This window comes from Protomyctophum bolini (genome assembly GCF_963924005.1).
Source record: "Protomyctophum bolini genome assembly, chromosome: 7".
In the NCBI taxonomy this organism is placed as follows: domain Eukaryota; kingdom Metazoa; phylum Chordata; class Actinopteri; order Myctophiformes; family Myctophidae; genus Protomyctophum; species Protomyctophum bolini.
Genome location: NC_137868.1, coordinates 38,863,337 through 38,891,175, shown reverse-complemented (window position 1 = coordinate 38,891,175; position 27,839 = coordinate 38,863,337). Strand labels below are relative to the sequence as shown.

General features: G+C 42.6%; 1 protein-coding gene across 3 annotated transcripts; it reads right to left on the bottom strand.

Moving 5' to 3' along the window:
- Window positions 1-131: 131 nt before the first annotated feature.
- Window positions 132-23,827, bottom strand: epn1a (epsin 1a). Of its 3 annotated transcripts, none has more exons than XM_080768159.1 (12): window positions 23,769-23,827; window positions 19,328-19,497; window positions 18,778-18,878; window positions 17,087-17,245; window positions 16,047-16,175; window positions 14,566-14,686; window positions 10,884-11,041; window positions 8,675-8,767; window positions 7,346-7,637; window positions 5,814-5,972; window positions 3,479-3,724; window positions 132-2,623 (listed from the first exon to the last, which is right to left on the bottom strand). In XM_080768159.1, exons 3-12 carry the CDS (start codon window positions 18,844-18,846, stop codon window positions 2,172-2,174), a joined length of 1,878 nt encoding a protein of 625 aa, XP_080624285.1. In that variant the 5' UTR covers window positions 18,847-18,878; window positions 19,328-19,497; window positions 23,769-23,827; the 3' UTR covers window positions 132-2,171. The 3 variants fall into 3 exon arrangements, with proteins under 3 accessions (XP_080624285.1, XP_080624287.1, XP_080624286.1); XM_080768161.1 differs by lacking the exon at window positions 23,769-23,827 and adding an exon at window positions 22,341-22,389; XM_080768160.1 differs by lacking the exon at window positions 23,769-23,827 and adding an exon at window positions 22,016-22,331.
- Between the last annotated feature and the right edge of the window lie 4,012 nt (window positions 23,828-27,839).

The window sequence follows — 27,839 nt, the reverse complement described above, 5'->3', positions numbered from 1 at the left end:
TATTGTTCTACAGCAGATGAGGCAATGATTTGCAATAAAATTACATTTTGAGCTATGAAAAATATACATAGGAATTTGAGAACTAAAAAGGAGCAAGCATGAAACAAATCCACACATTTATCCTTTGTGGATTTCTTTTTTTATTATTTCATTTTTTTTTAAATATTTTTTTCCATTTTACTTTTCAAATGTGAATGTTGTCACAGTTAACACCACACAAAATTTTACCTTACCCAATAAAAGAGATATTTCTTTTTCGTTGATATATAAAATAAACGATAAATTCATTAAACTAAATTAAAATAAACAGCATGAAGCATGTCATTGAGTCCCTGTTGGGCTTCTTTTTTCCACGTCATTCATTCATTGAAATAATTGTCTTTGTTTTTCTTTAAAGTAGCGTAGTTCTTTCCTTTCCTTGAAGGAAAAAAGGCTGAAATGAGAGGGACAGTGGTGCCGAGGGATGTTCCTATGTATCTGGGATCCCTGTGTGTGTGTGTGTGAGTGTGTGACGAGTGATAAACAAAACAAAAACAATACTAATGCTTTCGATTAATAAAAAAAAATATGTGTGAAACATGATTGGCAGAGAAATGCGAGACCATTCTAACACCTCATTTGAAATCCTGACGTTACGTATGAGCGACGACAAAATAAAAAAAAAAGCTGAATGAAACGAACAAAAAACAAAATCAGGTTCGCTAAAACAAAAACAAAAAAAAGACAGGCCACAGAGAAGTGGGAAACGGATACATACAGTACAGTACATACATATACACATGGAAACAGGCATTTGCGCTACGGCGGATTGGGCCTACACGCAAATAAGCGTCATAGTCTCATTCATAATGTTATGCTCCGTCATACGACGTTGTCGCGTGCCAAGCGGAAGCACATCTGCAAGATCTACAGGAGCTTGTAGATGTGCTCCTTTCGTCGGGAGACGAAATATAAATCAGGCATCAGTCGCTTGTGTACACCCCTCCCGTGCCAGGGCATCGGCGGCAGAGGGTACTAGCTTCTCCATTGTCCGATTTCTATGGCAATCAGGCAAAAAAAAAAGAGAGAGAAAAAAAAGTTTCTTTTTAAAACGTTTGATTTAAATGGCTTTGCATTTGATTTGACCTTCATCCTCGCTTTACTCTTTGCCAGACGTGGAGAAGGAAATAAATTACGTTTAAGATTAAATAAAAAATTAAAATAAAGTGAAATAGTTTGGACCATATTGTGTCTGAAAATGCTAATAAGTGTTCTTTTTTTCATCCCGTCCCGCTTCCTTATTTCAGTCCAGACATCAGTCAGGAGTTCATGTATTAGAAAGAAAGAATCCTTGCGCTCGTTCTCAGTGTTTCTTGTCGTCGTAAGACAACTGGGTTTGTAATAAGACAAACCCAGGGGCAGAGGCAGGAAGGAGAGCGTTTGTGTCCGTTTCAATTTCCGTGTAGTTCGCGGCGGTTCTAAAAGTGGGGTCCAGGGACCCTCATGGTTCCTTGAGGGGGTTCCAAATGGACCCTTACAGGTCTGCAACTCTGAGAGTGCACAAATGGAAATTTGGCTCCATTTGTTCACTCTCAAAGTTATGGGGGTCCTTGAAATTAAAATGTTTGAGAGCAACTGGTATAGTGGCTATGACGTGTCCCTCTCCGTCCGTCCGTCCGTCCGTCTGTCCTGCAGCTCTCTCTGTTTCAGTGCAGTGACATCAGAACAGTGACACTTAAATCTCAGATGGGACCGGAACAAAGGAAGAGAAAAAACAGAAAACAACCACACACCCAGAAACACAACATGAAGAAACCGGGGGGGGGGGGGGGGGGGGGGGGGGGAAGTGAAAAATTAAAACAAACCAATAAATAGATTTTTCTTGCCCCGCTACATCCCACTCTGAAATGAAAAGGGAACCAAATATGAGTATTTTTTGTTTGTTTAGTTTTTTTCTTTGTTTTAAATTGAAATTCTTTGGAACTGAAAAACAATTGTAATGAGAAAGAAAAAAAAACTGAAAATGTAATTTTTGTTTTCCTTTTAAATATAGAGATGTAAGCGCATTTCTTTCTTTTTTTGGACACATAAATTGTTTGTGTAGAGGAGAGCACAGGTCGAGGGGGGGGGGTAATCACAGGAGAGATGGAAATGGCGCTTGGGTGGGGGGAGGGGAGGGGGTGAAAACATCCTCAGAGAAGAAACGGATTCGTGCTCGCTCCCGTCGTCCCACCTCCGGTGGCTCCCATCACCCCGCCCACTACCGACGGCCCCCCCAAAATCAGCTGAGGGGGCGGCGCCCCTCCTACAGGCCCCATGAGCAGAGACGAGCCCGGGGGAGCCATGGGCGAGAGCCCGCCGTAGGGCATTCCCATGGGGCTGGCCTGCATCATGCCCAGGCCCATTCCCGGAGCGCCCATGCCCATGCCCATGCCCATGGGACCACCCATGCCCATCCCCAGCATGGCGTTGGGGGGCACGGGGCTGGTGCGGAGCCCACTAAGGCCCAGCGATGACGGTGAGATGGATGGCATGGGGGTGGCCACGCCGAACGGGTTGGAGGAGGCCGGGGGCGTCGGCGAAACGCCCCTGCTGGAGATGGTGCTGCCCGGAGTCACTGCCATGCAAGGGACAGGAGATGAGCCTGGATGGGGGAGGGAGTGGAGGTTAGTGCTGTGGGATCTTAAAGTCGGACTGCAATGGCTTTTGGGGGCATTTTATATACCGGTAACCTATAATGATTTCAGATAGATTCAGACAAGACATATTTTAGCGTCCTGTTTAGGTTTCAAATGAGTAATACACTGTCTGGATGTCATCAAATGTGTCAAATTGTCAATTTCCTATTTCAGTAGACTGTAGGCTTTTGAAGAGCCTGAAACTAAGCCTGTATTTCTATTTAGTTTCACTTCCTGTGAGTCTTTTCAAAACCACTTTTAACCCATTTAGACCTGAGGCAGATTTAAAAAAAAGAAAACGCAGTATAAATCCTAACCTAAGTTTTCAGAACATGGATGATGGATATATTCCATATATATATGGAAATGGATATCAAACTGGGGGTCCTTGTAATTCGAAAGGTTGAGCATCACTTTAGCTCAACACTGCCAACTGACCAGTGTTGATTTTGACAGCAAATTTTCATTTCGTTTTAATCTTCTTTTGGATAAAATTCTGTTTAGTTTAATATTTATTAGTCTCTCCCCAACATTTTAGTCTAGCTTTGATTTGTTGACACAATTGTCAATATATTTATTCTTAGTTTTAGTCATCGTAGCTTAGTTTTTATTCGTTCGAAAAAAGGTAGTCGACAAACATTTTTTGTCATGGTCTTAGGGCAGATTCACTCTGAGCCTGTTTGATTGAGCCTGTTTGATTGAAACTGTTCCCGAATACGATTGCCTGGTCCCCGCACCCGAGTACACTTCATTCAACTGTATTCAATGCTTTCACATTGCAGCGATCCGTATCCGATTACACTTCAGTCGGCGAAACTGACCTGTGTTCTGGAGGAAAGGGTTGTGTGCGGAGGAGGAGGAGATGATGGAGGGCGGCGGAGGCTGTTTGGGCTTGGGTTTAGACGACAGAAGGGAGTCCAGGTCCACCAGCGCCGCGTTGGGGCCCAGGAACGACTCCGGGGTCTTGCGGACGGGAAGCGACGAGCCCAGGGAGGACAGGTCGAAGGGCACCGGGGAGCCCGTGCTGTCCGCCGCCGTCGCCGACGAGCCCCGTCGCTCTGCGTCTCCTGAGGGGGACACAGTTAGAGGCGATAGATTTTAATGAAATAATAATCGTTTTTAAGAAGAAGAAAAAAAATAGATCCCTATTTTTACACTACATTTTTACACCTAAGAGCTCCATTTGTCACTGTGCTGTCACTTCTCATATTAGACTGTCTTTGTCTTGTTTTTGTATATGGATACTTCCACTTCCACTATCACCACTTTAACAACCTGCTCAGGGAGGGACTACAGATGAAAATTAGCTTCTGGCTAACTCTGGCCCGTTTACAGTACATGGATGTGAAAACTGACTTGTTGATTAATGTGCATTGCCATACAGCGATAGACGGAGAGATGGATAAGAGGGAGAGATAAATAGAGAGATAGATAAATAAATAAACTTACTTAAATTATATCGTTTACACAACCCCCTTGAAGAGAAGGTTTGTCGCTTTCCCAAGCCAATAATTTGACGACTCAATTGCAGGTCAATTTAGTGGTTTAGTGGACTAAAAGGTGTATTCAATTATAAACTTGTGTCGATTAGTTGTATATTACAATTATAATAATTTGATGAATCGAAAAATAATCAATAAAATTAAGATAAAAATAAGAAAAGAATCAATGGCATGGACAGAAATAACATGGACAGAAATAACATGGACACAGGCATAAAGACATTTTGTACACATGGACTCTCATAATGATTAACTACTTTTCACAAAATTGGTGACAAATTCTGTGACTATATCTCTGTGTTGCGTGGTTACTGTGTTACAGCCGGTGAGCAATATTGCTAAAATATCTTCTCTCAACAGGAACACAATCCACAATCTATTATGATTCTATTTCACCGTAGGGGTTTTAAGACAATATAGCAAGTTGAATGAATAGTAACATCAAAGTACAATAATTGTTTAGAAAAATGTATGGGTAACAAACAAGGTAAAAAAGAAGCCCTACAAGGTAACAATAAAAAATTGTATTCAAGGATAACTGAGGATTATGGGTCCATGTGGTTCCATTTGTAAACAAACACTGAGGATTTTACAGTGTAGCTATTGGAGTGTAAAGACTGTACATAAATAAATGGTCATCTGTTGCCTAATATCAAACTGGGGATCCATGAAATTAAAAAGGTTCAGAATCACTGAACTAACAAAAAAAAAAAAAAAAAGAAATCCAGTCCAACTCATGTCTTGTGTTGTCATCATTGCTGCTACACTGCCAAATAAACTAAAGTCACGCTGTAAAAAAGGGGAGGGATCTTTAAATGCACGTATGAGAAAGAAATTACAGATCCGCAAGCTAACAACCTGTAACATCACGTGTGGTAAGCTTATAGATCTGTTCTCTTTTGCGAGTATTATGTAGACATTAATTTTTCGCAATTTAATATGGTCATATTGTTTAGTTTAGTTTAGTTTATTTTATCCTCTTTTAGTTTCAAATACAAATTTTACAACAATGAATCAAAGTGATCAAAGGGAATAGGCAGAAGCCGAAAGCTTATAAATGGCTATCCTACTTACAACAGAACATAATTCGTAATACTCATAGTTATCAGATTCACAAAACATGAGTCGGATACGGGAAATCAACCCTTGCACACCCCTAGTTGGTGTTTGAGGTCGTTTATTGTCACAGAGTCGAGTGAAATATTAAGATGGCAATTGTGGGGAAACGGGAATACGATTTACAGTCTGAAAACAATCATTTTGTAGCCTACCCTCAGTAGAGAATGAAACAAAAGAGAAGTCATTGCCAGTTAGAAGTGTACCGTGCGTATGTGTGTTGCTGAGCCACAGCAACCGCTTGGGTCACAGAATACTATTAGTCACCGATTTCGTACGGCCGCCATTAGTCACACTGATGGAGGATGAAATGAAGACAAGACAAGCTGTTGTGCTGGTTCAGGCACATGACAAATCTACGGCTGTCTGCCATGTGTGAACTTCTAACTTTTAACATCAATAGTGTTTTTGTGTGGGATTCCATCATGATGAAACATTTATATTAATTACCGGTATGTGCATTGAACAATGAGTACTTGTGCGTAATCAGTGTGTGTGTGTGTGTCCATATACTGTAGCCTTGTAAGTGTGAATGTACCTGTGCCGTTAGTGTGTGTCAGACTCCAGATGTCTGAGGTGAGAGGGTCAGAGGCAAGGATGACCCCGTCCCCTGACCAGGGGTCTACTGGCCCCCCTGAGGAGGAGGTGCTGGGGGGCACTGGGGGGCCCCAGGGGTCAGCACTTGGGGGGGTCACAGCTACATGAGGAGGGGAGGGGGAGGAGGAGACGCAGGGGGGGGGGGAGGGGAGGGGGAGGATTAACAGAACACCTTACAGGTACAATTCATGGTACACAGAATGGAACAGGAGGCATGGCGTGGATGGACTTCTCTCTCTCTCCCCGTCTCTCTCTCTCTCTAACCAACCTTCATTGAATCTCGCCTAAAAAAAGCCTGTCATCGTTTTCAGGTTGGCCTACAAAGGCAAATGTGTGACTTACAAAAATGTAAATGACTACAGTAGGGTTTGGATTTCATAAAATCGGCAAAAAGCTAGTGTACCGAGTGATGGAACCCAACAACAACACGGAGGTCAAATCTGAATTCATTTATGGGGTTTCCAGACCCCATAGCTGGGTGTAATAAAGCATAGGTTCTCAGAGTGGGTCTGGGCCTGGGAACCCCCCAGGGGTCCTTGAGGGGGTTCCAGGGGTTCCCCAGCAAAATGTGTTAACATCCAAATCCGTTTAACTCATTGAAAAAAGCCAATCTACAGGCTCACAGCGTGGCACATTGTTAGCTTGTAGAGCTGCTATTTTCAAGAAATCTTAAAATAATTTAAATATTTTTTCAGATGGGCCTCCACGCCCCCAACAGACATTTGCGGGTCCTTAACATGAAAAGGTTTGTGAACCAGTGTAATAAAGAACAAGGCACAAGAGTCAAGGGGAGAGAGAGAGATAAAGCTACAGTCAGTCCTGAGTGGAAACAAGAGGACAAAAGCCCCTGGTTTAGACAAGGAGGGAAGAATGGATTCAGCATGCTTGCTTTCCTCGGGATGAGAGCTTCAGAGAGGATGCTACGACATGACAGCATGGAGACATGACAGAGAATGACCGGGGGAAATAAGGTAATAAGGTAATGGTCTCCACGAATTATGGCTATAAAATATAATCTTATTTAACTTTTCAAGAGTCGGCGGTCACCATTACTGTTTATGATTAATGACGATGTGAGCAACAAAACTGTATAACTTTTTATTTTTATTTTATCAGCATGCCGACTATGTTCATATTTTCACTGAAACGTTCTCATGCTAATTTATGCTCCATCATAAGCCATATAGTGGTTTCAAAGTGGTTTCAGTGGTTGCGTTTCTTTCTTTCCACATTTGCTCTACCCTCACTTTGATATCTAACAGTGTGGCCTGATTGGCTAGACTTGAGAAGATACAATTGGACCTGCGGTGGAAAAGTGTGACGTTGCAGGTTCGAAACCCTCTTGGCGAATGTTGTCCCGCCATTCTATCCAGCTAGCATCGATTTGCTTCACTCTCCAAACAAAGCAGAAACAGGCGACCTGTAAAAAAAAAGCTCACGTTCAAGAAGAGAGAAAGCAGACAGCCCGCTGACCTGAGGACCCCCAGGGATCTACGTGGTTAACTCTGTGGGCGCCCTCTCCCCAGGGATCTGGGGGATGGGCTATCGTGGGCGGGGCGCCCCCGCCCCAGGGGTCCGGGATGGGCGGGGACGTGGGCGAGGCTGCCCCCCAGGGGTCTGTGCTGGCCTGGCCCCAGGGGCCGGAGACAGAGGGGACGACGGGGACTGTGGGTGGTGGCGAAGGGCCCGCTGAGCCCCCCGAGGCGGCGGCGGCGGCTGAGGCGCCCCACGGGTCAACGGCGCTCAGCTCCATCAGAGCAGCCCCCTGGGGTAGGAGTACAATGTGTCGTTTGTTCACGTTCACTACCGGAGACAGACAGATATTACACACTACACCACTAGCACAATACAAATACATATTACACATGCACAGCTAATTAAACACTGGGGTCACTATAGATTAGACTATATATATACTGTATATATATACTAGGGTATGCGCATGCATAAAGTGAGTGGCAAAGTGAGTTTAACGTCATTTAACGCAATCAGATAGGACTTTTCTGTTTGGATGCACGGGCTGTCAAGGCCAGAAAGTAGTTTTTTTGCCACTCTGTAGGCCTACCCGCATAACTTCCGTGTATGATGATGATGTCACGTGCATAGCTTCTATTTCTAAAGGGGAAATGCAGAATGATGTAAGAGGCAGAAAGTACGGAAGGAGAAAGGATGTGAAACTAACACACAGTGATTAGTGAGAAGTAAACATACAGTATAACAAACTAATACTCTGACTAGGGGTGCAGCAGTTAATCCAACTGAACAGTTTAAAGACGTAGGGAAATGAAGGAAACTTTTTTTCACACTTTTAGAGCATATCCGTGGTCATATGGGCATTATTAACAGTCTATGCCAAAACAAACATTGTATTTTCATATTAAAAGTCCATAAAATCAAAATGTAATTACTTCCATTGAACAAAAACGTGCTGCGTGATGACGTGTCGAGACTTGCACAAATACAAATGTATCTTGATTTCATTCACCTGCTTTATTCCCATCGCTGTGTGTTCCTCCAACACAGCTGGTTTTGATTACAGAACTACTCCGTTTTTTATCTCAGACTCTAGACTGTGTATTACTCTTTTTAAACTTAATCATCACGCTAAAATATGTATCTGAAAACATTAAAAGTTATAAATAAGCCACAAGTTTTGCTGCCCATCTCTCTCAACGCATGCATCGGGCACGTGCATGTAGCGGAGCTATGTCCCATCCCCTCAAAAATAGCAAATAGAATTAATCACATCTGATGATTCGCCTGCTCGTTCCCCACGTACTGTATGCACACACACACACTCACCTCCTCAGGCTTGGCGGCCGCCAGCTTGGCCCTCCTGCTCTCCTCCAGTGCCATCTGCAATCTCAGGTCATCACCTCGACGCAGTCGCTCCTCCTGCCAATCACACAGACATGACGTCGTCAAAACGAGACAGATGCAGGGAGATCCTCAGAGAGCACGCCAGGCGGCCAAAAAGAAAGAAGAGTCAGGGAGAGTTCACGATCAGTCACCCATCTTAAAGTCTGAAACTTTAAGGATGGAAGAAAAAAAAAAGAGAGTGAACCTGCAGTTTGAGAACATCATGACCGCCAGCTCTCAAATCCTGACTAGTCGGTTCACTTCCATTCATAAAAAGCAGGAGTAAGAAGCCTTTCCCCACCTTTCATTGTACTCAAGGTCTCCCTCTCCTTAACCCCAACTAAAGGAATGAACTAATCGAACTCGTCGTTTTTTTTATAATTGCTAATGAATCCTCGCCACACGTTTGTGTGTTGCCAGTGCCAAAGCTGTTCCTACTGGCTCACCTGCCAGCGATGAGCCCCCACAAGGAGGCTAAGGGGAAATAACTCGGGACTCTGGTTACATAATATAACGGTCTGGCTAGCCAGTGTTGATTTCGTTGACTAAAACTAAGACAATTTTCGTCGACTACGTTTTTTTCACTGACGAAAACTAAATGGAAACTAAATTAAACGATGGCATCGAGACCCACCAAAATGCATTTTAGTCTACTAAATCAACTGTAGATTTATTCGACTAAAATCTTATGATATTTAGTCGACTAAAACTAGACTAACACTAAAATGAGACTGAAACTAAATGAAAACTATTGAAGAGACAAAATGTGCTTCCAAAAACAACACTGCTTATAGCAGCTCCTGCAGGTTCTCCCCCTGCGTCCTGTACACCCAGTGGGAGATCACAACAACAGGTGGAGTAGTCAGGTCGTTTCTGTGGCCTATAATTTGAGGCATGCTGTCAGGAGTAATTATGGGGAGGAAAAGAGGTAAATAGCTTACAAATTACTCAGTCTTCAGTTTGGTCAATTATGGTCATGCACAATTTGGACTGAATACACTGCTGACAAAGGATTGAAGAACAAAGTGTGTTCCATTACAATGCTCTTTGAGTGTAAATACACTGTAGGAAGGTGAAGGATTATGGGTAGCGTGGTAAATTTCCAGAGAATTACAGTGCGCAGTCGAAAGAGCAACTTAATGGAGAAGTCAAACCAAACTCATTGTTATGATGAAAGGGAAAACAATGAAACATTAATTCTGTCTTTGATTGGTTGATACTTGATGATGCGCTGCCTGACAGGATTCCAATTGGCAGACAGATAAGATAGGTGACGGCTGGTTGGCCGGCGGGTTGGCCACGCCCTACGACCCCCTGACCTTTTGGTGTATCTCCTTGCTGAGTGTGAGCGCATAGCGGAGCTCTACGTCCTCCAGAGGGGCCATGTCAGTCTGGGGGAGGTCAGGGGTCAAATGGTGAATGCAAAGCCCACTGGTTAATGCAGTAAATATAACAAGCTCACACAGACACCGCCCTCTCTGTGTAGCTCAAGTTCATGAGAACTACAAATCACAGCTTGGTCCTAAGGAAGTGGCTGCCATAATCTGTTATAGGGCTGCACAATACCCTTTGTTCTTGAATTATAAAAGTGGTTGGTTAAATCCTATTAGATTTGAGCTGTTAGGTGTGGTATATTATTAACCGCATATCATGGATATGGAGTCCAAGTAAGGTCTTTGTACTATTCAATATCATTCCACAGCTAAGGAAAATAATACGTAAGGCCACAAACTGGAGCTCACGCTGACGTTCACACACAAAATGACAACGTTTAAGGTGAGATTCAACTATGGAGGAGCTGCAGAAAGATTAAGATGTATGACCTTGAAGATGAAATGTTTAGATATTCAAACAGCATCAGAGGTGTGGGTCAGCAAAGTGTAAACTAATATAGGTACTAATAGGTATTCTGTCCCAATAAATAAACCATGAGCTTACGATAGTGTGCTCACAAGACTTTTTATATTAGCAATATTTTAAAGACAACACAATGTGCTACAGAATAGATTTAGACCCCTACACATTGTAACTTACACAGATTTGTGTTAAAACAATACTGCAATAGCACTTTTTCTTTTAGGTCATATTGTGCAGCCCTACTACCAGTTGGACTCTGGCCCCGACTGTGCTCCGATAGGCTGTTTTGTGCTACCTGTTCCGCCTCTTCTTTGCTCATGGCCAATGCCAGTTGCAGCTGCAGATCCTCCTCTCCGGAGCTCTGTGGCCAGGCCTGCTCCGGGTCCGCCCCTCCAGACTGGGAGCCCTGTGATAGGCTGCCCCCGAGGCCAGGAGCTGTGGGCGCCGAGGATGCTGGGAGAAGAAAAACAAAAGCCCTCATCGTCGCTGTCAGGCAAAATGCATATATCTCCGTATTTAAACTCTGTTGTTTCCAATAAATCAGTGGTTTTCAACCTTTTTACAATTTACAATTACAATTTAGGCATTTAGCAGACGCTCTTAATCCAGAGCGATTTACAATAAGCAAGAACAAAAAGCATGGCAATGCATCACCTACATAAAAAGTAGTTCTATATAATGAACATATAATGAAACTATACATATAAACTATACTATACTATACTATACTATACTATACTATACTATACTATACTATACTATACTATACTATACATACTATAAAGTGCTATGGTTACATAAAAAGCGATTCTAGTGCTGTCTACGTAACATGCTATAAGTCTGTATTAAATGCTATCTAAGTCAACATAAAGTGCTATCTAAGGGGCTAGGGTAAGTGCTACGGGCCATGATGGAGTCTGAAAAGGTGGGTTTTCAGACTACGGCGGAAGATTGGGAGTGAGGCTGCAGTTCTGATTGTAATGGGAAGTGCATTCCATAGTTTTGGAGCCAGAAGGGAGAAGAGTTTGGGACGTGTGGAGCGTTGTCCCGGCGTTTTTAGTGAAGGTAGGTACTTCCAGCTTCCCTGCGTTGGCTGATCTGAGTGAGCGGGAGGGTTTGTAGGGTTCGATCATACTTGCAAGATATGGGGGAGCCATACCTTTGGTTGCTTTGAATGCCAGCATCAGAGTTTTGTATTCTGTGCGGGCAGCGACCGGGAGCGGAAAAGGGGGGAGACGTGTGAGAATTTTGGCTGGTTGAAGACCAAGCGAGCTGCGGCATTTTTGGATCAAGGACCATTATTTATTTCGGCATTTGAGCCACAGACCACCATTTGATGAGATTTAACCTCTCAGATCCAAAACGTAGAATATTTTGTTATTGTTGGATAAGAAGATAACAGGCAAACGTCGATCAAAATAACAATTATTCTACATTCTCTAATTGTGTAGACCTCATGTAAATGAGGTCTGCAGATGTCTAACAATTATTTAACTCCTGAGAGAGTAAAATAAAAATAAAAATTGGTTTCATTTTACACTCACAAGAGTTAAGGATCTAATAAGGGTCCATTTCATTTTGTTACCCAACTCTCCCTCATTTAGCTGGGAACCACCCAGAACCCCCTCAAGGACCACTGGTTAAGAACCATTTAGCTGGGGACCACCCAGAACCCCCTCAAGGACCACTGGTTAAGAACCATTTAGCTGGGGACCACCCAGAACCCCCTCAAGGACCACTGGTTAAGAACCATTTAGCTGGGGACCACCCAGAACCCCCTCAAGGACCACTGGTTAAGAACCATTTAGCTGGGGACCACCCAGAACCCCCTCAAGGACCACTGGTTAAGAACCATTTAGCTGGGGACCACCCAGAACCCCCTCAAGGACCACTGGTTAAGAACCATTTAGCTGGGGACCACCCAGAACCCCCTCAAGGACCACTGGTTAAGAACCATTTAGCTGGGGACCACCCAGAACCCCCTCAAGGACCACTGGTTAAGAACCATTTAGCTGGGGACCACCCAGAACCCCCTCAAGGACCACTGGTTAAGAACCATTTAGCTGGGGACCACCCAGAACCCCCTCAAGGACCACTGGTTAAGAACCATTTAGCTGGGGACCACCCAGAACCCCCTCAAGGACCACTGGTTGAGAACCACTGCAATAAATGAATACACTACTTCGTCGTACGAGAGTGTCCCACAGAGCCTACAAGCTCGGGTCACGTTGTGAGCTTGAAAGTGAAAAATGGAAGTGGTTAATTCTGTCTGCGGGTTTGATACAAAATTATTGGTACTCTGGCTATTGGTGTGTGCGGCCACCTTCTTGTTCATTCAAGATCTCTTATATTGATACAAATTTAACCAATACAAATTGCAAGAGCTTGTGACTAAACAATAACTGCACTGGGCCCATTGGAACACAGGTTCTCAACTGAAAACGATTCTGGACGTACTACAAGATTTCTGTCCAACAGTCATGATGATATACACAAACACATGACTCTGACCACTTCCTATTCCCTAAGGGCACTCTATGTGGAGGATTACATAGTGAACACAAAATATAACAAAACATTCCAGACACTAGTACTACTCTATTTCTTTCGGCACATTGTGGTGTATATAAGGTTTGTGATAGTGCCCATCGGTTGTACTCTACCTTTCACAATGCACTGTGGGATCAGTCCACTATAGCCACAAAGTGGCATAGCCAGGGGGTCCGCGGAATAATTCACAGATTTTATTTTTATGCTGTACAATTACAATAGTTTATCTAATTGGAAAGTGTGCCGTCAGGTTCTGCACACAATCAATTTAAATAAAATGACTATGATTCATATTGTATTCTACAATACGAATCATGCGCCAATAGTCATTTTATTCAATCAGTGGTTTCCATTTATGACTATGAATGATTTTGATACAAATAGTTCCAATGGCATCTAAATGTACACATGTGGTTGTAAGTATATGCTTATCGGTGCTGCGAGGATGAGGGGGTATTTGGAAAAATTACTCCCCTCCATGAGCCAAAACAGTTTGAGAACCACTGCACTATAGGGTATAGTAATTATGACTATACATTCGGACACCATGAGTGAAATGTGATTCTGGACACAGCCAAAGTATTGTTTTTTTAACAACAATATACTGTACGTCATATAAACCCGCCACGTGTCTGTCACTGTCGGACATGATGCATTGTGAGCTTGCGGATCGGTTATTTCTGCAGAAATGTTCACCTATTATGACATTCCTGTGGTTAAAATAAGTCCTAATTGTCCTTCACAGTGATGCAACGTGTGGGGACGTCTGTGGTTCTGTGTGTTTGCTTGTTCGTCACGCAGCAACGTTGACTTTGTGCCGCTAGAGGGGGGTCTAAAATGTAATACTCAAGTAAAGTGTGTGTTTAATTAATGTTCCTGCTGCAGTGTTGAAGTCGCCTACATTGAAACTATTGTCATAACAACTACAGTACATCCCTGTTGGGGGACAACATGTTTACTATTTTTGTGTTATAGCAGAGTCTATACTTGTTGGATTAGTAGCGTACACCAATACTTGAAACTAAAATGCATTCTAACTCGACTCCTGTGTCTTTGGATTGAAACTGGATCATGCTACACGGAAATAATTCAGGTGTAAGTGAACCCAGTGTTGCAATGAAGATCGGTTTACCCAAACCATGTCCAAAGTCGGATATATGCATATCCGCATTTGGATAATGATTTAAAAACGATAGATAAAAACTGTCTTGAATACACATACAGTACTCCCAACTACTGTATGCAAGAAAAAGGTGTCAGGCAATTTAGATCGTAATTTAAACTAGTGGGGATTTTTTTAAATGAGTACCGTATCTAATGAGATATGTAGGTAAGTATACTGGAGACAGGTGTTAACACTGGTGTAACTGGAGCCTATCAGAAAAGTATTTTCTGTTTACTAATATGAATGCAGTGGTCTCTCTCACCACTGGAGGTCTGCGCCATCTTCTCTTTGGTTTTGAGGGCATGGATCCTCTCCTCTCGTAGTCTCTCCTCGTCCTTCAGCAGCGTCACCAGTTGTTTGGCTTTCTCTCGCACGTTCACCCCCTGGACAGAGAGCACACATGATGAAGGACAATCCAACGCACAGGATTTTATTTCATTTCTTTGAAAGAAAACGTTTGGAAACCTTGTACGTATGTCTAAAACAGTTAACCGTGTTCTAATGCAATGGTTCTCAAAGTTTACTCTCAACTCTGACAGTATACAAATGGAGCCAAATGGACCTGTTATTTGTATACTGTCAGAGTTACAGACTTGTAAGGGTCCATTCCATTCTAGACCTCCTCCTAAAAAGAGGGGGTCCCTAGAATCCAATTTGAGAACCACTGTTTTAACGAATCCAATGTAGTTATTCATGTAGTTCACAATCCTTTCATTACTTTCCATTGATTCAGCGATTAAAAACCCACATAACTTACGGAATTTAGTAAACAGTTACAGTAGTGAAAGTAGCCAAACTACTAGCTCACAATGTGAAGTGTGAGCTTGTAGATGTGTTATTTTCGTGACCATTATTAAATATATTTTTTATCCCACGATTTTGTAACCCATTTTTTACCCCTGTGTCAATCATCTAATGTGATCCTGGGCTCTACACACCCTCCACCAACCTAGTCCCCATATATGGGGGACAAGGGGAGAGCAACGGACTTGAACTCATGCTTCCTTCATGCCCGAGTGTCCAAGTTGCTCCTTTACACCTGACAGGGGGGAGTTTCCCTGGTTGGACGTAGCGCGTGGAAGGAAACACGTTATTCCAAACAGTTCCTTTCCCCTCCATCAGGCGCCCCGGCTGGCCAGGGGGAGGCAGTTTAGTGACCAGGATTACTGCATGTTTTTTGTGAGGGTACCTACCCTAGGGGACACGGGGAGAACATAAAAACTGCACACAGACAGGCCCTTTTGCCAACCCCGCCTCCGGGTATGGGCACTGATGACGCGGAGGAGGAAACACGCCGCCAGCGCCCACAGCGTCCCGAGTGGGAATCGAACCCAGGACCTTCTAGCTGTGAGGCGACAGCACTACCAACTGTGCCATCGTGACCATTGCACGACGCTATACAAGGTTTCTGTCCGATAGTAACAAAATGACAAACACAATTGTACCCGTTCTTTGTCTTTTTCTTGTGCAGATAACCCCATTTGGCAGTGTAGTAATTGTTACCACTTTGGCACGTAGCCTCGGTGATAACAACCAATAAAGAAATGTATCAGTGCCAGTGGCCACTTTCATTGTTGTATTTGTACAAGAGTTCAGACAGAGACATTGTAAAAGCAACCTTGAATGAGACCCGAGTGGCACGTTTGACAATGTGGGCCTGTGCTCTTTGCTCAGTCATTGTGTGTGTGTGTGTGTGTGTGTGTGTGTGTGTGTGTGTGTGTGTGTGTGTGTGTGTGTGTGTACCTGGTCTTTGCCATCTCTGTCTATGTACTGGAAGTCCTTGAGCGTCTGGACTGCGTAGATATTCTCTCGACACTGCTGTGCGACCCGCTCTGAGCCCGTCTTAATCAGGTATTCCATAAGTGTCATAGCCTGCTCCCAAACACACCCCAAACACAAAGCAGTGAACAACAGACATTATATGTTCAACGGTCATGAAATTAATTCACAAGTGGCAAGAATTTAACAGGGAGATCTTGTTGAACTTAACACTTTGAGGGCTTTAAATTAATATATGACATATACCGAGACTGCCGGGATTGTTTAATTACCTTTGGAGCATACGCCCAAGTATTTGAGCCTTTGATCCATGAAAATCCGCTTGAAAACACTCCAATGATTTGTTATTGAGCCGACAAAAAAGCCACTTCCGTGATCCGGGTCATATACAAAGAGAAAAGCGAGCTAAGATTGTCCCTACACCCTCGTTCACTTTGCATTAGACTCAGTTTCCCAGAAGCCCTTGCAAGCCGGCGGTTGGTTGATTTCCGGTGAAGCCAACATACCGCGTCCGCCTCGTCACCAGGTCCGTGACAAATCCGCTATTTCTTTTAAATTATTACAAAACACCGACCCAAAATACCATTAAGTAGTTCTGTAATACACGTCACGACGGTCACGTGCAGATAGGCTACATGCGTGTGCACCACCCAACTGATCGCCATACCACTTTAGGGCACAGGTTCTTTAAACCACACAGTTGCACAGCACTGTTCCTGGCTGCGTATATCTGTATTTTCCTAAAGTATCATTTGTATTTGTATTCTCCATCATGCAGGGGTATTTCCTTGTATAGATGTCACTGAACCCCTAATTGCTCCCGATGTGCTGATTCGTGCCTTGCATGGTTTCCGCCGCCATCGGTGTATGAATGTGTGTGTGAATGGGTGAATGTACAATGCACAATCTATGTAAAGCGCATTGAATAAAGGCGCTATATAAATGCACCATTTACCATTATCCTGACTCACACTCTGTCTCCAGGTTCACTATTGCATACACACCTTATACACATGTCTCCAGTTCTTGCCGTGGTCATTGAGACGTTTCCACACCATGCTCATGATCTCAGAGAAGGCCACAACGTTGTAAGTCAGATCTGCAATTTCTGACATCAGAGAGCTGCTGGGGCCCCATGGATCGTTAGATGTTGCCTCTCGAACCTGGACAGCACAGCCAGGGACACATGCATTGCTCAGTCAATATTATTCTAAGCAAGTCATAAATGTCCCATAAAAGGACATTTAATTTGCAGGTAAACAGTGGGGATAAACTTTCATCATTTCCTATCCATGACAGAAGCCATTTGGTGGACGCTTTAACCACTTTCAGACTGGTGTCCCTGTTGTGGTACTAAGGCAGATATTTTGTTACAAATCGTACACACGCTGAGCCATCGATACCGATATTCTATTGCAAAAAATCAATGAGAAAACAGGCTGGCGAGAAATGGACACACAGACTTCACTGCAAAGTTGAAATGTTACACTGCTCTGTTTATACATTTTGTTTACTATAGTTAGGCTATATCCTTAACTGTAAATGTTTGGTCTGTTTTATTTGACACTTGCTTTGGCAATGCAAAATTGCAAATGTATGCTTTCCAAAGTTTCCATGCCAGTAACGCCTCTTTGTATTTAATTTAATTGAACTGAACTGAGAGAGGGGGGGACAGACAGATAGAAGAGAGAGAGAGAGAGAGGAGGAGAGATAAAGACAGAGTCATGGTGTGATAAATAGATAACACGATTAGATTATGTGCAGACATAAAGGGGGAGTGGAGGGGAGTCTTTTGCATTCCAATAGTTTCATTAAAGTAGATATCCTGGATGTGGGAGTTCACATACATTGTTCTACACCGTTTGTACACACATATAATGCTGAATAACTGAATCTATGTACTTCGTCATACAGTGGTATCGCCTACCAAACAATATTGTCAATCCACCAGCTTGAGATGCAACAAACAGCGAGCTTGCAGATCGGTTATTTCGGACGACTGGGGCGAGCGACACCGGCACACAGCGGGGTATAAACCAGCCGTTATTGTTGTTCTTCTCTCATCCAAATCATTTTGGGGACTTTGTTGTGCTCGGTTCATTTCTTTCTAGGGTTTGTTTAAAGCTTTTTTTTTTTTCAAAAGCTTTTCATCTCGCACTATTTACTAAACATGTTTTTCTCGCGCTCTCTGTCTCTCACTCTCTTTTCATTCCTGTGGTTTGTAATCACTCTGCTTCCATGGTTTATCCTTGTGCAAACAAACCCAACTATGCACCACTGCTACAAGGTGGTATCAGGGAGTGGGGCCGCTACTGGGCGTCAGGTGTGCTGGTTAAAGCCTCATTTGTACTTGCATGCTGGTGTTGCGACCGTGCAGCAAATAGCAAATATACAAGCTCACCGCCACGTGTCACATTCGTGACTCGTGGTGAGCTTGTAGATCTGCAGGGGGTCCCCAGCAAAATTTGGTAATACAGCGTCACAATCATATTAACCCCTTTTAGCCATATTTTATACGTTGGCTATTCAAAAATAGCAGATGTACAAGCTCACAGTTCGAAAAATATATAATAAAAAGGAAAATATTGAAATTTACACAAATCTCGTTTGGGGGCCCCTGGCTGCCAAATGTGTGGCAATTTGGGGATCCTTGATATGAATAAGTAGCACTACGATAAGGGAAGACAGCTACAACCTTGATTTCAGCCTCTGAGTAGTTGTGGACGATGTTCTTCACTTGTCGCCGTAGCGATGAGGTCGACATGGCAACCGTCTGGCTGTCGGGTTCGCTGTAATCTGACGGGGGGTGGGTACAGGGTTGTTGTAAAACATAGTTAATACAGTACAAAGCAAATAACCACAGGGCAAAGAACACCGTTAATACTAACAAGAGGGCTGCAGACAGAGGTGGTTGGCGCATAGAGAGAAAGAGAGAGGGAGAGAGAGAGGAAATAGAAAAGGAGAGAAGACTGGCTCTAGAAGTGAAAAAGAAAGAGTGGGAGTTGGCAACAAAAAGAGACCTTGAGAGACAATGAATGGCTGGCTGTGTGTGTGTGTGTGTGTGTGTGTGTGTGTGTGTGTGTGTGTGTGTGTGTGTGTGTGTGTGTGTGTGTGTGTGTGTGTGTGTGTGTGAGAGAGAGAGTGAGAGGTGTGAAAAACGGCAGGCTCTGCAGATCATCAAACTCAAACACATACAGTACTTGGCATCAAGAGAGGCTCAGAGCAAGAGAGAGTGCCATGCACACCTGTTACACACAAGAGCGATGCGGGGTCGAGGGGGGCTTCTCTCCTCTCCTCTCCTGGGCGTCTCAGCCTCTATTGTCCGAGCTCCACTCGTTCACGGAGTGCTCTGTCTCAGCCGGTTTCTCCCCGTGGCGACATTGGGACGCAGAAGCTCAGGTTTATTGGGACAAAACTGTTGAGAGTTGAGACACATTGAGACGTCATGTCAGAGGCTGAGAACGGCTGTGCTGTGTAAATACTAGCAAATTAGACACACAAAGAAACACTTGTTGCTTGAACCACTGGTTGCGAAGCAGTGTTCTATGATATTTAATGTAGGACTACCATGCATAGGTAAAGCCCAAATCACACAAATGGGTCGAGTCGAGTCGCAACAAACCAGTTTTAGCGTTCGTCCCAGCGGTGTGTGATGTCCTTGTTGCGAGTAGACCCATGTAGACGCAAGTCGACCAAAGTGATTAAATTAGTTCAATGCAAAGGTTGCTTGTAACTACATGCGTCTTCATGGGTCTACTCACAGCCGTTTGGTTGCAAGGAGGAGGAGGATGTGGTTCTTGTTCATTGCCATTTGCACAATATGTTGCAGGCAGAAAAAAACCACACAGTTGTAGAAGAACCACCATTACAGCACACTTAATTGCTGCACTGAAACATGCAACTTTCTCACATTCAAGTGAATGTTAGTAAAATACTACATCCATGATCTCAAAGTGAGTGTGAACAGGACAACTTGTCCATGCTCAGACGTCTCTTTAGATAAAGCCAGACAAACTCACAGAGAGCAGAAATCTCATAAAATCAAAACACACCCATGAGGTGCAGCTGCAGCACCCATGTGTGAAGGAAGACATGTCAAACTAATATGAGACCAAGTTGCATTACATAACACGAGGTGATAACCGATCCAAAAGTCAGCTCTGAGACTCCAAAGACACTGTACCAAAGTTCAGATACGCCTCCTCTGTTACTGTTGCAGATAAGGGACACGCTTGAGCCGCGTTGCCTACAAGCGGCCAAAATAAAATAGCCAGGGTATTTTCACATTTTTTGCAAATGTTCACACTTCACATACGGCAATGACATGTCCAAAATAGGGATGACGGGTTGAAAGTGGCTAACCCCGTTACTGTCATTTCTTGGTTGACTCATTGACCCAAATCTCTCTCAAATTCAATCCTGAAAGACATCTATGAAAACAATAGGTCAAATATCACGACCCACTTGGTCTTACATGTCTTAGTAAAAGATGAACCACTTAACATACTTAAAATACTAAAATACTTAGTTTACCAAGTGTTAGTTAGTTTTACTAAGTATTCTGTTTCCCCAGAATATAAATGCTAGGGTCCAACTCAGCAGTGTTCATTCATATAGATTCTAGTCACACGCTACAGAGAGTGTCCATAACCTCCAAGTTGCATTTCCCTCCATTGAAAATGCTTTTCTTATTGTATTAAACAACCATAAACTGACCAATATTGCACCTGGACAGTTTGGTTTATCCTTGGTGTCTCTGACACGTTATGGCCCTGGGCGCATTTCTGTTTCTAGGGAGCGCTCGTTAAAAGAACGTCCTGCATAATTGCATATGTAATGTTGCAGGACTGTCAATGGAGATAATTGCAACTTGTAGGTTATATCCAAGTTGCTTTCGTCTCATTACTTAATACTTTACTGAATTATTTGACACACTAATGACAAACCAAAGAAACACTTTAAAACTTTCAAATATCCACACAGAAATGTACATTTAAAAACAGCACACATATGATACATGATACTTACATGACACAGCATAGACTATAGTACACTATATGCACACAATAAATCAACACACCCATTATATAAGCATATACATACTTATTACTTACACAGACTGCGCAGTGCAAACATACATATATGGATCATATTATTTAGAAGTAGGACCTATGTACACAGCACCTTCGAGCACTACCAAAATGTGTTATGACTAATGTAGATATTAATTATTTTTGATGAATGAATGCTGCTATCTTTAATTACTTTTGCGCTTATTATTGGTGTTAGTTACATAAAACCAAATAATCGTACTGTACAGTACACCGTGTATATAATGTACAATGCAATGTTGAACCTTGAACATGAAAAACCAACAGCACTGTGACGCTTGTCTTAAGTCAAGACAACATGCAACAAGTCATGACTAGTGACTGCCTGGTGATTTCACGTTAGCCAAGTTGGCTACATATATAGTTGAGCAATATCAATATTATATACTTCACACGCCCAGACAGTGACTCGTAAAATACATGAATATCTAAGCCTAGGGCACAACCAACTAGTTAGTATGTAAAACAGTGGGCACTAAACAAAGTCTAGCACGTTCTCTCCTATCACCAGCAGAGAGATAAACAACACCCCATGAACAAGAGACCCCCGCCCAGTTAGCCTGTCAAAAGCTAATGTTAGATACAGATAGACAGAGAGCAGCTTTCTGTCACAAAGTTAGCAGACAGGAGGAGGCTGGCCCGGCGAAACTAGCAAGTCAGCAACCCGACAATTAAACACAGCGTTTATTAAGTCATAATGTCTAAAAAACACAAAAAAAGGAAAACATAATAACTGCCAACTGTACGTGCAGCAATCGGAGTATATAACGCTTTAGCAGCGACTTTTTGAGCAATTAAGACAGGAACGTTACAGCATGTTACCATTCAGCTGTCATGTGGAAATGACAGATAGCTATAGCGTTATAGCGTGCAACTCCTCCATTCTCAGCCCAGCTGCCCAGACGTAATACAGTATTTACAACACATCCTCCAGACCAGGGTGGAGGAGAGAGAGAGAGAGAGAGAGAGAGAGAGAGAAGGGCTGGGCACACACAAAGTACATGCACAAGTGGAAGTAACGTTACTTGGAAAGCACACTAAACACTGAGGCCAACAACAAACACAAACTGTCGCTATACTCGTTTCGTTTCCCCAGCAGCACAGAATCAAAGCAACAAGAAGCCATTCGTGGAGGGTTTTTTTTTACCTGTCAACGTGAACCACAGAATCAATCACTTTGCTAACGTTCATAGAGAGGCTGAGAGCAGCCCTGCTAACGCTGCCTGCAACTAACCGCACCAAGGATGCCACGGCTACGTCACTAAAAACGAAAGTGTGTGTGTACCCCTGTACTGTAGTTTCTGTTAATTTCAGGCTGTATGCAATGAGAGGCGCAATGCTGACTACACATGTTGATTCATTGATTGAAATATATTAACAGTTTGCAGAATTACAGTACGTTTCAAATAACTCAGAACTCAATACAAAAACTGTTAACTGTGAGTGGACGACCCAATAAAGCACTACACAACAGGGTCCACCTTGTCCATTTCATCATAACATTTGGACTGTATGATACTGTACACAGCTTCTATATAGCCAAAAACAGGAAATCAGATAACTGTTACCGTTACTGTGCATCCCAGATGAGAGCACAAAGTTGCACTGCACTGTTGTTCTATTCCAGTGGTTTTCAACCCTTTTCAATTAAGGCCCACTATTCATTTAATTTGGCATTTGAACCACGGACCACCATTCAATGAGATTTAGCCTTTTGGTACCATTAGATAACAGGAAACCGTTGATCGAAATACACAATATTTTACATTCTATAATTGTGTGGACTTCTTGTAAATTAAGTGATGCAGATGTTTAACAATAATCTAACTCTTGAGACTAGAGCGTAAAATGAAATCAAACGATTTGGTTTCATTTTCAAAGATCCCGGACCACTGGTTGAAAACCATTGCAATAATAGCTCAAATTAATCTGAGACAAAACAGACATAACGGCAGATCAAAAAATAAAATAAAAATATGATGAATTGAACAATTGGTGGACCCTCTTGTAAACTAACAAAGTGTAGTGCTTTATTGGGTCGTCCACTCACAGTTAACAGTTTTTTTTTATTGAGTTGTGCTTGAAATGTACTGTAATTCTGCAAAATGTTAATAAATATTTCAATCAATCAATCAAGCAGCAAGCACACAATGTACATGTCACATAATGATGCATGTGTTGATGTGTAGATATGCTATTTTTTGTGGTTATTTTCGAACATGTGTTTGATAACATTTCATATCATGTAAATTATCAGCGATGACAACTTCACGGTTTTTGTTCATGCCAATGAAGGAATCTGGAACATTTTTTCTGCTAGATACGGCGATCGTTTGTGACGTCACGATCATCTCCTTGGTAACTTGGTCCTAGGTTGCCTGCTAGCAGTTAGCAGGCTAGTTGATGCTAACCATCAAGCAGCAACAAAACGTTTACTGTCGGATCCTAGAAGCCCACACAGCGACGCTCCCTGCGCGAGAGCAAAGCGGAACGTCTACTTGCGAATTACGAGCGACAGCGTCGCCTCAGCGTCCACACGTAACATAATAAATGTTTCAATGAAGTGTGTACTGACCCTGTTGTAGCTTGAATGGTACGAGGAGGAGGAGATGGCCGAACTTCCGCTTCCGTTTCTGTGCAAGACATGACCCCAGAGCAGAAACATTGCACACTGTACTGTACTGTACTGTACTGTACTGTACTGTACTAAAATTGTGTATTCGCTGCGGACCGCAATCTAATCTAAAAAGCAGATCTACAAGCTTGAAATGAATGTGTCAACCTTCATTGCGGGGCGGACCCCACTTGAGAAACACTGTCAACGTCTGGTCTTGGGGACCAATTAAACCACACAAGTTGAGGACATAAAATATAAGGCCTGAACAACCACACACACACACACACACAGAGAGACTGCACACACTAGCCTACAATAGTTATAGTTGGCAATGTTCTGCAAACTATTAACACTGTTCTGATTAGAATCTTCTGTAAATCAACTTTAAGATTCCTCCAGACATGCAACTCGATATGTTGGTCTGCGATCGCATAATGGATATTGTATAGGTTATCCGTTAAATTAGAACAATTTTAATTTCTCATCATGTTTTGTATTAGCCTATAGCCTTATGACCAGAATCAGTTTGCATGGACCACATAATCCCAATATCCCTTGGTCGTCAGTTCAATTGATTTTAGTTGTATTCTCAAGAAGTTACACTACACAGAGCGGTTACGCACCAACATTCCATTCTGTGCTATTATGGAGACCTGGGTAGCCGGGAGGGACGAGATCTTGCATATCACTCAAAGAAAAGTCAAAAGAAACAAAAAATGCCTAAAAAAGATCAAAAGAAAATCTCTACAAAGATTATTTACCTACTTATCCTCTTCGTCCCGGTTAGGGCATAAGGTCACAATCATAGGCTACACTGCCAGTCTGCCACTGAAGCCTGTCTCATGCTTTGGTCTGTCCCAGGAAAGACCCGCATCTCCTTCAGTTCCAACATCAGTCCTTCACCTGTTCTTTGGTCTTCCCCTCTTTTTTTCCCCAATTGGGGTCCATCTCGAGGCAACTTTGGGTAACTTTCGTTAGGCATCCTCTCCTGAACACATGACCGAGCCATCTTAACCTGCATTTCTTTCTCTCAGGGTGGTCTTAATAAAGTTCCTAATTTGAGACTTATTTGGCCAAAATATGTTGTAGATTTTCTGTTAGAAGCTCTGTGGAAGACAACAACATTTCTCTGATCTTAGTTTTGAGGTTATAATAAATAGTTTGGACTTCCAGATGTTGCGAAGTTGGCTGAAAGCACCTCTTGCTTGCTTTGTTGATCTAAGATTGAGAGTTACTTTAAATATCTGGCTTTAAACTCTTATATCATTACAGACAGATATTGTCCTTGTATGTGCTATTCAGAACACAGCAATATTATAATATATTATTTGGCTTAGTTTCCTGCTGACCACAGTGGTCCGTGTGGGAGTGCTGCATACATTTTCAGAGCAAAGAATCAAGGTTTGTTAACATGTATTTGTTAATACAGTAATAAAATAAAGTATTAATGTAACGTTATATAATTTGTCAATTATTTGGGGGCACACCTGCAATACTCTCACAGCCCACCAGTGGGCCCTGGCCCACAGGTTGAGTCTCTGAGTCTGTCTCTTTGTTTTTCCCAGTGGGATTTCCAGAAGCAGACACTGTCTCTCCAGACATACTGTAGGTCATCTGATTCCTAATCCATTTCCCCCAAACACTTTCAAGGTGTAATATTAGACATAGTGGCGATCTCTTATGAATTAAGCTAACTCCCAGCTATACATAACTGTACATGAAGCCTGCACAACCTTCAGAAAGCAAGTGGCCCCAATACTCCTCCTCCTTAGGGGGGTTCTAAATTGATCCTTACAAGTGTACAAATGGAACAAAATTGGTCAATTTGTATACTGTCAGAGTTAAGGGGAGACCATGTCATTTTTAAGTTTGAGAGGAGAACCATTGGACAAGAGCCATGCATGCTGTAGCATAAACCCTCCACAAAGAGGCAGCCTCCAACTATAGCTCTGGTGTCAATTCCATCAGTCCTCAGTGGAAACATAAATACAATGTGTTAAGCCCCCGTGGACCAGAGCGACACTGTAACAGATGGCATGCATGTGTGTTACAAGCGCTCCGATTTATCATGCTTCTATTTATCCTTTTATCTTGGCCTGCGCTCCCTGTGGGAGGCATGGTGCCATGGCAGGCAGTGCTACTTTGTACAAACAAACTATTTTACTACTGGGCCCGTGTTCCTCTGTTGTGGAGGCATTTATTATGTCTTGTGATTATAAGGAAACATAATGACACTGAGCTGGCTCTTCCACTAACAAACAAAGCACATTTCCATTACACACACCCGGCCATCACACCAGCTTTGTTAGAGGGCGGTTTACTGAAACACAATGACTGAATATTGAACCAAAAAAGCAACTCAACTGCCATCAAGCAGGGAATTGTACTATGCCTGAAGAGTGATTCATTGACTGGAATCTTTATTGACAAAATGCATATGCATAAACAACATATCATGAATCTTTGTGTTTGAAACTATAAATATAACAAACAAAAAGTTGTATTAATAACCTTACATCAAACCACACAGTCAATCATACAGTATACTATACTGTATGATTGACTGTGTGGTTTGATGTAAGGTTATTAATAAAACTTTTTTGTTTGATAGTATCTGGCCTGACTTGACTCGACTTGACTCATTAAAAAAAAGACACAAAGTACGAGTGTGTAGAGGTAAAACACTCACCCACCGCAGACACCCGTATTTAATTCCACGGGGGCCGACACATTTTGTCAGTGTTGGGTGGGAAGCTGCGCAGGCTGAGGATTGTGTCCTGGGAGAGACAGCATGAACCTCCACACATGTTACGGCCTCCCAGTGAAACCCCTCGCAGTAAGGTGAAAAGAAGCTGCTGGTGTGTGTGTGTGTGTGTGTGTGTGTGTGTGTGTGTGTGTGTGTGTGTGTGTGTTTCACAGTGAATATAGCAAATCCATCAAAAATCAGTTTAGTCACTTTAAACCTAGTATATGTAGGCTGTATGTATTGACTGACAGGTCCCAGACGGGTTCCTGGCACAAAATACTTTCTCATGGGGGTCTGGGGCCAAATATACAGTATTTTAATTTGGACGTCCTTGACATGAAACAGTTTTGAGTACATCCTCCCCAGCCTCCCAGGTGTCCAGTACACATGGGGAATCTGCAATAAGTAAATCGGGAGAAAACCTACAAAAAAGAAAGTGGGGAGAGCACAAGGAGGTAGTGAGATGCAACATTCTCCATGGGAAACAGACCATGGCTATATCTTATCCTGTGCTTATATACAGTATGTAGTATGTTGTACAACACATGCATAGAAGGTTCATGCATCGTTATTTCATAATAGTACTGCAGATGTATTTGCTTTCTTGTCCTTTTAACCACTTTCACAAGGTTTCTATACTAGCCAAGTTCCCTCCTAATTTTGCTATAGACTAAATATCTTTGCAGAAAATAGCCAATCTACAAGATCACATTTCAGCACATTGCCACGTGTTGTGAGCTTTTAGATCTGCCATTTTGCATCCCCAATGTTTGTAGCACCAGGTACGGTGTGAAAACTGATCTCTGAATTCAATCTCTGTTTGCTGTCGAGACGATAATTATAATTAGCTTCTTTGACAAAGTTTATCTACTGCAAAAAAAAAGATAGACATCTCAATGACCTGAAACTGTAGACTCATGCCTTGTACAGTTTTGAAAGTCATCCTCGCGTTACACAACATGGAAATCCAGATAAAAACTCACAGATGTGGCCATACCTATAAGGTTATAGATTCTGAATCATTGCAAAGTGTTGGACAATCAGTTTATTATTGTTTGCATTATTCTCAGAACATTTATTAATAGGCATTAATAATAGGTTAGATTGGGCATAAGGTGGTAAATAAATAACTTGATGATAGTTCATTGCGACAACCCTGCTGCAGTGCAATTAAGACGTACAGGATACATATCTGCCATGTTCTTCTCTTTCATGACAGCGGACAGAGGAGAAGCTCTTGTAGGTGACAGCGTTGTCATTACAAGTATTCGGTGACCAAAAAA

Coding starts and splice junctions, on each gene's coding strand:
- epn1a (XM_080768159.1), bottom strand. CDS start 18,846: ATGTCGACCTCATCGCTACGGCGACAAGTGAAGAACATCGTCCACAAC. Junction 7,638..8,674: donor CGGCCGCCAAGCCTGAGGAG/GTGAGTGTGTGT, acceptor CTCCTACCCCAG/GGGGCTGCTCTGATGGAGCT. Junction 2,624..3,478: donor CCCTTTCCTCCAGAACACAG/GTCAGTTTCGCC, acceptor TCCCCCATCCAG/GCTCATCTCCTGTCCCTTGC.